The sequence below is a fragment of the Tamandua tetradactyla genome, chromosome 1, assembly GCF_023851605.1.
Source record: "Tamandua tetradactyla isolate mTamTet1 chromosome 1, mTamTet1.pri, whole genome shotgun sequence".
Classification (NCBI taxonomy): Eukaryota; Metazoa; Chordata; class Mammalia; order Pilosa; family Myrmecophagidae; genus Tamandua; species Tamandua tetradactyla.
In genome coordinates, this window is record NC_135327.1 from 184140575 (window position 1) to 184151990 (window position 11416).

The window sequence follows — 11416 nt, forward strand, 5'->3', positions numbered from 1 at the left end:
AAATTGATAGTCCCCAATGCTTGCAAAAACATCAGGTTTCCCCCAAATGGGGAAGTTTAATATTTCCACCTTTTTCTCCAGTCCCTCAAAAGGACTTTGCAAATACTTTTTTTTTTTATCTTTTGCCCAGATTACTCTGAGATGTATCCAGGCATTACATTAACCTATATAAACTGTATAGACCAGCAAGATGTCACTCCCTATTCAAGGATGACATTAACCTCTATAAACTAGCAAGATGTCACTCCCTATTCAAGGTTCTATGTAATTATGGTGTTAGAATAAACTGGCTATACAAGCTAAATTAGATAGTATGCTACAGAAAATATAAAATATAAATTTTGTACCACATAACCATCTTTTCCTTTGGCCTCACACAGATGACTCCACGTTTTGAATTACTTAAGTATTTGAAGATGCAGCAAGCTGTTTAACTCCTTTTACATTCTGTCTTGTAGTGCTGGAGGTGGTGTGCATATAGAGCCCCGTTATAGACAATTTCCTCAGCTGACCAGATCCCAAGTGATTCAGGCTGAGTTCCTCAGTGCAACCATGTGGTTTTGGATTCTCTGGCGTTTTTGGCATGATTCAGATGCTGTGCTGGTAAGTTCAGGAGAATAGTTTTTGCCTTTCTTAGAGATGGGGTAAGGGAAGATATATTAACAACTTAGCTTGCTTATTTTTCTGTTTGTAGACCATTTTTCTATCTTGAAATATCCCTTCACCATTTTTATACTATATGCAAGGAGTTCTGTTATTTAATGAAACATATCTTCTGATGTTTTCTTCTACTTAAGAATGTATTTTTAGGTAGTCCATGTCTTGTGGTTTCTATTAGAGTGCCATGTATAGAAGGGAGATTAGATGCTAATTCTTTACCTTCTGAACTATGGTTTCAACATTAGGTAAAGTACATATGTTTTGGCCAGTTTTCACAGTTTCACACTTAAATTTCTTTATATGATGAATGTTAGTTTTTTGAGAGGCCCAGGGCAGTCAGATTTGGGTGGAATGGATGTGGGCTAATTTGTCATGAGAGAGAAAGTTAGTTACTAGTGGCTTTTTAACATGTCATTAGCCTCAACTGAGCTTTTATCACATATGCAGACCCTATTCTCTAGGGAATTATAGCTTTGAGACATTGGAGTCTGTGCTTGCTGATCCAGAGTGCTTTGAATTTTGGTAAATAAGGCTTTGTTTCCAGGATAAGAAAAACCCCTAAATTTAAACAGTGTACATGTTTTAGAAGCAGCAGATTTCTTAATATACTATTTCTCTTAAAATGTCTCTGTGCCTTACCCCTGGTAAGGAGCTGCTTATATGGTCTTTGGAGCTGGCTGTACATTTACTATTTTTAACCCATATTTCATTATAGGTCAGTTGTCAGAAATGTATATGAATGTCTGGCATAAAATAATGACAAAGCCAGCCCTTAGATCAGGATTGAAGATGATAAAGTCAACTCAAGGCTCTTAAATCTCATAGCAGAATGATAAGAGAGTTTCAAATATTTGTATTTTGCCAGGGCTTCATGACATGGATAAGATATAAGGTGTCTTTGAAATCTGTTGCTTCCATTTCTTCACTCCTTGTTATAGACATATATTGCTGTCTCAGATTGGTAGCTCCAAAATGGGGAGGCTTTTAACGTTCAGGCTACAGCCAGTAACGGACAGATTGAAGAACAGTTGAGCCATCAAATAGTTAAAGTAGTTACATTTGTTCCTGGTACGTCAAGGACTGTATATTAGGCAATTAACCTTTCCACTTTTTTTTTCCTTCCAAGATTTGTCATTAAATTTAATTAGATGGATGGATCATAGATTCTTAACTTTTTAAAAATCATTATCACCAGGGTCACTTTCCATATCCAGATCCCTCCCAGTGGACAGATGAAGAACTAGGTATCCCTCCTGATGATGAAGACTGAAAATGTAAAGTCAGCTCTTTACAAGTGGGTATACCCTAAATTCCCATTTTATAAAAGTCAGCTTTTGTCAATAATCATTTATTTTTATCTTGAATCTATGTTGGTCTCAAAGAAACAGTGTACATTCTAACTGCCTGAGGCACAATTAATACCACTTGTTTGATTTCTCCCCTTTTCACCCTTTTTCCTTTACCTTTTTGGCCTTATCTTCCTTTTCAGTATAGGTTTCTTTTTGGGTGCATGGTCCGGAAATCGAACCGGGTCTCCCGCATGGAAGGCGGGCATTCTAACCACCAAACTACCCATCCAACTTTCAGTATAGGTTTTAAGAAATTATTTTTCCTAAGGTATGTTATAATTTAGGGTCCTATTTATTCATCCATTGACTAAATACTTAAGTACCAACTCTGTACAAGGCAGACACAGAGTTTACAGTATGTAAAATAAAATGCCCTAGTAGTTGCAGATATACAATGTTCTACTCTCAGTGTTTAATAGTAACAAAAATGGGAAGATCCCATGTGGGAAGCTATTCAGTGAATTATATGGAAAAGTAACTGTTTAGACACTTAAAGATTATGGCCTTTTCTTTCTTTTTTCTTTTTTTCGGTGCATGGGCCAGGAATCAAACCCGGATCTCCTGTACGGTCTTTCGTTTTTATTTATTTATTTTTTTTAGCATGGGCAGACTTCGGGAATCAGACCCGGGTCTTCGGCATGGCAGGTGAGAATTCTGCCACTGAGCCACCGTTGCACCGCCCTGGCCTTTCATTTTTAAGATCAGGAAGTCAGTTTGTCTTCTTTTCAAAGAGAGGTACTAGGAGGATTCTCTCCCACCCATTCCCCAAATCCTCAGGCATTATAACATTCTCATTTAACATGTTTTAAATGAATTATTGCATTTGAATAATTGTCATTATTCGAAATGCCTTGAAAATTGTTTTAAAGTATAGTAAGCATTAAATGATAGTGCTCTAATTAAAACCTATTAGTATTACCATTAAAATTTTAATTAGTAGATTGGCATAAAATTACAGCAATTTTTGGTATGTTGGGAGGAGGATGGGATATCACCAAAGGGCACACAGGTAAGCTGTTTTACAACTTGTCTTTGTGTCTGTAGTTTTGCTTATGGACAGTCAGAAGTTCCAGTCCTTACTAGGCTTCCTGCTTCTTCTGTTTTGTCATGTCTAACCAACACTCATCTCCTCATTTCCAGTCTTCCTATAATACTGGTCTTTTTATTTTGAGGATCTGGTAATATTTTTAAAACTACCTAGTATTTCCACACAACATTAACATTTTAATGCTAAACTGTAAACCCTTTGAGAGGGCAGTGGTTTTGCTTCTGTCCTCTTCAAGGCTATTCATGCAATCAGTACTCAATAAATGCTTAAATAATAAAAAATTGTAGATTTGAATTATTGAAAAGTACTTAAAGTTTTCTACTTTTGTTTTCCTGCAGGAACCAGGTGAGAAGGTCAAGAAATTACAGACCTCACATTGTAAATTAAAGTCATAAATTAAAGTGGTTTGGTCAAGAATGAGGAACTGAGTTATGGATATTTCTGGTAATGATAACCTCCTTTTTGGTTCATTTCCTGTGTTCCAACTGCTAAGTGTACGCTTTTCAGTGAATCCCCTTACCCATGATGTAAGTACATGTTAGTTCCATTTACCAATGAGGACCCTAGGCAAGTTACTTCATATCTTAGGATATGAATTTGTTCAGGGTCACACAGCTGGTGTGTGAGCCGAGTATAGGTCTAATTCTGAAGCCCATACTTAAAACTACAGTGCTATGTACTGCTTGCCTATTTAGCTAATATTTTAGTCATATGCATGTTCTCAGTGTGAAAACTCTTTCCATTTATCTGCTGCAGGCATATTCAGGCTTTTACGTATACAGAGGATAGAGGTCAGTGCAGTCCATTTATTGTGATTAAGGACCTACTGTAGTCTGGTATTGCATTGAGTGGCCATTTATGGAACTCTTAGACAGAACCATCTGGGAATTCTTAGGGCTTGAGGAAAGGAAAGCAAGATTGACACGGGAATTTTCAGTTCTTCTAAAATTTGTTTCAAAGACTTTCCAACTTTCCGTAGCATCACAATTCTGAAAGTAGATAGGATGGGATTTTCCTCCATCCACAGATAGAAAACTCTGGTAAAGAATGGATTAATGACGTGCCCCAAATCACAACTATACATTTTTTTTTTTCAAATTTGGACATCCCATCTACACATTGGGAATATAGTGCTGAACAAAAGATTTTGCGTCAGAAAATTTATATTTTGGAAAGGGAAGACAGTAAATAATAGGACAGATTAGTAAGTGGTATGAAGGAAATAACATTGGATGATAGGCTAGAGGTCTGTGGAGGTGGGGCTGTTAATCTTTTGGGTGGTCAGGGGAAGGCCTCTCACTGTAAACGTGAACAACTAGGACGAACCAGTTGTGTGGTTTGAGGAAAGAGTGTTTCAGGGACAAGAATCAGCGAGAACAAAGATGTTAAGGTGGGAATGAGGTCACTATGTGTGTAAGGAACAGAAGTCCAATGAGAGAGAGGGTACTACCTGAGGTTAGTAAATCATGGTTAAAGGTTTAGATTTTATGTTAAATGCAGTGTGAAGTCTCTGGTCTGCTTTAGGCAGGGGTGGGAACAGGATGTGATTTTCCTAGTAATTAGATTCCACTTCCCTTTTGGTTCTCTTCAGTTGTTACAAGTGGGCATAATATTGGCAAAAACTGAAGCGAGTGGAACAGTTTTATCCTTCTCCCACCTTCAGGTTCAAGTAGTCCTCACCTGCTGCAAGGGGTTACTGTAGACACTTGGTGTTTACTCACCTGGATAAGGGTGACATGTCTCAGCTGATAAATATTTAAAGTCTTTATTATATAAAAGATCATTAGATCTCTGCATTTTTTAGGTCTCATTTTTGTTGTGTTCCTTCCCTCTACTTTAGCATTACTTTTTATTTTGAAAGAATATAACCTATAATAGTGAACTCAAAGTAGAATAACCTTATTAGCTCTTTTCCTTAGAAATCAATCAGAATTGAATCGAAGTAGATAGCTTTTAAAAACAGCATTCTTTTAAACTCAGTTCACCTGGCTTCCATACAGTGGAATGGAAGGAATTCTTTTCTGTGCTTATGAAACCAACTTGAGCTAGTGCAGTAAATTGTTCCCAGCCTTCTCTCAAAGGAATGGGCCTCTTTCTGCTAAATAGCATATGTGAAAATATTTAAGTGGGAGAGGGCCCCAAAGAGATGCTAAGGTACATTTGATGGCTATATTTAAAGGAATATCTTAAAACTTTTTAACTATGGGCCAGGTGCTGTTTTAAACTTCATATGTATTCATGTATTAAATCTTTATATTCTGTTCTGCGTTAATAGATAAGGAAGTTGAACTATAGATAGGTAATTTGCTCAAATTCATACAGCAAAGTACTAGGAGAGCTGAGGTTCAAAAGCTGTCTGTCTGGCTCTTGGTCAAGTCATATTGAGAATAAAGCATTGTGTAACCTTTTTCTTTATGCTCTGAGTCTAGGAGAACTATACAACCCAGGAGCTGTGCTATGATTTTATAAAATTCCAGAAGAGCTAGTGTGGTGGTGTTTTTATTACAGGATTTGATTACAGTAACAAAGGTGTTCATAATTCTGTGCTAAATTTTAAAGAAAATCTATTACAGAATACATCTTAAAAATAAGGCCACAATTACTGTTGTACTCTATCTTATTTTTAAATTGAGTTTCTTTCATGTTTATATTATAGAATTTTATATTTTTCAGGAGAAAAATGCAGTTCAGAGAAAATGTTTAAGTTTTAACAACATATTATGGTTAATTCAAGAGGCATGAGGACCAAAAACCAGATTTCTCAAATAATATGTCTTGAAGACTTTCCTGTTCCTTCATATTGGTCTCTCAGACGTAGGGTTTCTAGGCGATGTTTTAAAATGATGTTTACCTGTCTTCTGGAAAACTTTGCCCCAGTATTTTGATATATTTTGTTTGACGATACTGTGTTTTTCAAACTTCAGGACATGACATCAAATGCATGAAATACCCCCAATTCTATGGGGGTAACCAGCACTTTGAAAAAATGAAATAGAATAGAAAACGAGTGTATAGTTTCAAATATATATATGTTTATGTGTATATTTTCTGCATCACCATAGAAAATGTATTGTGAATTGTGTCAAAAAGTTTGAAAATTACAATTCAAAGGTGAACTACAGATACATTCTGTAAATTACTTAATTACAGCATACACTTCATCTGAAACACATGGAGAAGAGCAATCATTTTAAACTAAAGATACATCAGGTCACAATATCACAAAATATTTGAAGGTCATCGCCTGACAAAAATATGGTTACAAATATACTAAAGCATGTATAATGTGCCAGGCATTAATCTTGGCAATTTAACTTTAAAAATATTCCCCATATAACTAACTTCTACCCAAAAGGCACTCACTAATCAACATGTATAAAACAAAATGTACATTTCAGTCCCTCCATTGCCTGGAAGAGCTGTCAAAATCCCTGTTTTTATTATTGAATGTGATAGTGCTAGAAAAATAATCTTGATAAAGACTTCTCCATGCAGTCAATCTTTATTATAGCAGTAATCGCATATTCACATCAAGTACATAGAACTTTTTTGCCTTTTATATAATACAGAGTTTTTAAATAACTGTACACAAATAAATTTCTTCAATCTGAATTTCAGCTATCTTTTTTATTATTTAATTCTCCATGCTTCCTATTCAAACTGAACAATATTTTCCATTGTACAAATTTACATGAGTAAAACTCCAAAATACAAATGAAGGGACCTGAGCAGGAAAGAGAACCAAAATATCAGGAAGGTGGGTATGGGAAAGAGTTAAAAATATAAAGGATTCAAGCAAACATTGAGGATTAAGGGACAAGAGAAAGACATTATCCATTTAACTGAAAATAAATGCTTTTTTTATGAATTGAAAAATAAGCTTTAAAAATAGTTACTCCATTGTAATTTTTGCAAAGCAGGTATAGAGAGGTCTGTGGACAGTTAAAAGTCCCCATCTTTTCACTGGGCATACCCCAGACTCCATGAGAAACTTTTTCAATGCTTGAGTTGAACTGAAGTGAACTAGACCCAAACCTTTGGCAGTAACAGAAAGAAGAGGAATGTATGTGCATTGCCGTAAGGTCTGGAGTGGTAGAACAGGAGCCATTCATTCACTGAAGTTAAAACATTGATGATTTCCCTTTCTTCTCCTTTATAGGAGAATTGTCCTTTAACCAAGAAGTACATGAAAAGGAGGATGATTTCCTTTTTCCTGGTCTAAACTAAAGAGCAATCACAACTACTGGATGCAAAGGGACATATGTCAACGAACAGTGAAAGTCAATCCCCTTATCAGTTGCCCTCTCCTATTTTAGGAGAAGCAGCAATTGCTGAATGCGGGAAGGGTCAGAGTGAACAACAAACAAATGAGATTACCACAAAAAATACATCACTGTGAAACAGTCCTTCAAAAGTCAGGTGATAGCATGAAGGCCAAACCGAGACTAAGATGGCTTGGCCAAAGGAAACACAAGAGGACACAGTGAATGCATTTTCAAATGAAGGGTTGGAGGGAGAGTACAGCATATACACACATACACACATGCCCCTGTATGTAAACTAATATAACATGAAGATAAATAAGACATAGAAGTTAGCCACTTATGTTGGTAATTAACATGAATAAAAAGGCATTATATGTTTACATAGCTGGTTTTAATCAGCTATGGAACATACAAATGTATTAGGAAGGAATGATTTTAAAAAAATTGTTCACAGCTTAGAATAAAAAGCACACTTATTGCACGCTTACATTCTATTTTAGGTAATTATAGTTTATTTCCCACCCTCGTATCATTTTTTACCTACCCCCAGACTCAGCACCTCTCACCTATTTTGGTCCATTTTCTCTACATTTGTGCCTAGTTTGTGAGTTTTGTTGCTTATGCTAATCTGAAATTTCCTCCTACATAACTTATACTTCACCAAAACACAAGTGGGGTTAAACAGGCTTAACATACAAATGCAACAGAGTAATTTTTAAACTAACACCAGTACTAAGCAACTTACTTGTTACCCCCATTCCCACCCCTGTAAACTTAACATTCCTCTGCTGCATTTATGTAAATTTTATGTCGATTCCCCTAGTGGATGAGAATCAGTCATGGGGGAGTGGATAATGTGTGCAGCCTGCTAGGATAAGTAGATGGTTTGCATCTCTTTTTTTTTTCCCTTTTAAAAATATTAACACAGACGAAATTATTTCAGTTCTTTGTTTTCAAAGAGTACTTCAATCTACAAAAGTCTTTAAAAAATGCATCATACGCACACACAAAACAGAAACACTGGCTTTGTCTCATGCCAGTGAGACAAAGTTATATCATTGTCATTTGTCCAAACAGTTAAACATGAAAATGAAACATTTTAATGAAACTGGAACAGCTGAGGTTGTGTGTGCTGAAATCAAGAATCTGATCTCTTTATTGAGATGCGGTTTAACCCTTTGTGTCTTTTTTTAAAAGCACTGTTACCTTATTTTAAGATTTTAGGACTTAAGTTTCTGTTCTCTTCTACCTTAAAAATATCTGATAGGAAATGCTAATTACCCTTTCCATAATTAACAAAATTTAGGACTGAATATTAATTTCAATGTCTTTGCCCAAAGTAGGTTATCTGAAAACAAGAAAACAAAGCTTACTTTCTAGTGTACTAATAAAACAAAAATTTTACTGTATTTTAAATTTCACCAGAGCTAGTAATATGGAACATGAATACATTGGCCACTTCAGTCTCCTCTGGCCAATATACAAATTGTCATTTCTGCAGGCATGGATGCTGCTGCACTCCACTACCTAAGGGCATTAGTGATGCATCTTAATAAAATATTAAAGAACTTGAAGACAAATTAACGACTTTCTTAGGGGTGGTGCACAGATTGAAACAAGATACAAGAATCATACATTGGAGTACGTCCAGTTTTACACCCACCTGGCCAGGTTGTTAAAAATTTCAACGCCTTCATAAAGGATGTCTCCAGTGACTGCCCATGTGGTCCCCACAGCACACTATGAACAATATTAGTAGCGCAGCCTTGCTTAATTTGCAGACAAGTCCTGGGAGGCAAGTTAACATAAACTCTGAAAAATCAGTGTCAAGGTTGGCAGCAATACTCTGGAAACTGTTAAAACTCTGTCCGATATTTTAATTCCCCCTTTCTCACATGAAGATCATACACGATTGTTGCTCACTATACAGTAAACCCTAAACTTCAGTTTCTTAAAATGTCTATCAAACATTCCTGTTGTATAAAAGTTCCATGCTTTGAATAACCTAGAGTAGAAAAAGTTTCTCTAGAAATGTCACAACTATATTTTCAACCTAGTTGCTCTATGTGATAAATATATCTGACAATACTAGGGATTATGTGCTTTAAAAAAATAATTTTGTTCACTGAGAATTTAACTTTTCTCATTTTTTTAAACATAATTTTGGCTATAAATTCTTTACTGCATTTATCTTTGCAGTCTAAATTGCACTCTAAAATGTATTAACACAGCTGAGTTAAACCAGAGTGACTGCTTTCTTCACAAATCACTGATTTCTGCTAAAATTTTACTTTTTTTTTTTATTGCATCATGAAGGCACAGAAAGATCATTTGGCAAATTGACAAGGTATTTTCTAGAGCCTCACCTACACCTTTTTAATGTATGATCTGTAAACTATTAACTGCTCATACAGTAACCCACCCATCTCTAGCTATGGATTTTTATAGCCTAATGGTTGGAATATGTGAATCTCAAAGTGCTGACATTCTAGTACTTACTGTGCCAATCTGGACAAAGGAGTGACTCTTGCAAAATGGGTAATCTATCTATCCTCTTAGCTAGGCAGTCGCTCTATATGAAGATATGTGCATGTGACCAAGCTGTGGCTAACTCATTCATTGAGGATGTACTGTCTTGCCAAGCCTACTGAAAATCAAAATCACATCACTGTTAGTGAAGTGATACCATAACTATTTAACTTCATGCAAATGACTTAAGGTTAAGATTCTGAAACGTATCCCTAAACAAATTTTGGCACCACCTTCAATAACATTCGGATACTCTACTGTGCTCATTTTTTTTTTTTCCTTCAGTATTACTGCTTAAATGTATAATGCCCTTTAGGACAAAATGAGAATGCTCATATAGAAGTACACATAAAAGTAAAAATCTTAAATCATCTTCATGTTGTAGAGGTCCTGACTTTCCATTATTTTAAAATAAATAACTATTCATTACCTCATTCTGAGGAGGTAGTTTTTTGAAGAGGTCACCAGAACCCTGCAATGTGTTTCAAACAAAGCTAAATGAGGTTTGCACGAGGCTGGAGAGGTGAAAGTACAGTAGGGACAGGTGAGATCTGAGGAGGAGTGTGTAGCAGCTCTAACACTGCCTGATCATTAAAAGATAACATTGTGTGATAAGAGCTATGACTACACCAAACAAGGATCTAGGAAATATTTACAAAGTTTTAGGCTGACAGTGCTGAAGTCTTGAATTATTTCTTTATAATGTTCTTTCTTCTCCAACACCAACATAAAGCATGGAATTTATATGGGATTTTATCTTTCAGGTTGCCCCAATATGTCCTACCAAATCTCAAATACAAGCAGGACAGGATGTTCAGGAAACAGAATTTGACAACCTTTTTTTTAAGGTGCACAAAGGACAAATGAGCACATTGGATTTTCTACTCTTACAAACTGCTTTTTATGATATTACTTCAATGACAGACGTGTAAGATGATTACAGTTGCTTTTTTTTTCTTCAGAAGGCTTAACCTCTCTCCCTATCAAGATAAAATGCACTACAGAAGGCACTGCAGCCACTTTATGAAGACTGATAATTATAGCCTTGAGATAACCAGTGAAGCAGCCACATACTATCTAAACAAATTATTCATAAAGTGCTTTGCACAAACAAGGAGTTATCCCTTGTGTTTTTGTAGGAGCTCAGAAATCTATCTGTAGCCTTAGCATCAAAAAAAAAAAAAAAGCAAACAAGACTCAAAGGGAACCTCTTTTTCATGCCATTTGTAAACTAGAGAAAAAAAAAGTGATGGATAAAGGAAGAATGGGAGGCTTAAAACTTTTATTTATTTTTGATTTTTAAGGGCTCCATACAATCTCTCAAGAATACCCTGAGCCTGACTTCTGGGCACAGTTTGGTTTCAGATCAAGTCAAATCTGCTCCACTTTTTCAAATGAGATAGCAACCTACCCTAAAGTGAAAGGGAAGAAAAAAGTTTTATCACCTCAAATTTTACTTTGAAAATTCAAACGTGAAGCTCTGCCCCATAACTTGTTCTTATGTGATCTTCTGCCTTCCTAAGGCTGTCCTGCACCCAAGGCACTCCAAAGAGTCTGCTTTCTCA

General features: G+C 35.7%; 1 protein-coding gene across 2 annotated transcripts in view; it reads left to right on the forward strand.

Annotated features, from left to right (window-relative positions):
• Positions 1-3481, forward strand: part of NDUFB2 (NADH:ubiquinone oxidoreductase subunit B2) — a 16487-nt gene extending 13006 nt beyond the window's left edge. Inside the window, exons 2-4 of one of the 2 annotated variants that reach the window (XR_013170344.1) lie at positions 459-603; positions 1875-1954; positions 3396-3481. Coding sequence is in view for 1 of the 2 variants with exons in the window: in XM_077147828.1 (XP_077003943.1) it covers positions 459-603; positions 1856-1930 (220 nt within the window). In the remaining variant the exon portion in view is untranslated. Of the gene's footprint in view, positions 1-458; positions 604-1855; positions 1955-3395 lie in introns of both variants that reach the window. The other variant, XM_077147828.1, reaches the window with a different exon arrangement.
• The last annotated feature ends 7935 nt before the right edge of the window (positions 3482-11416 follow it).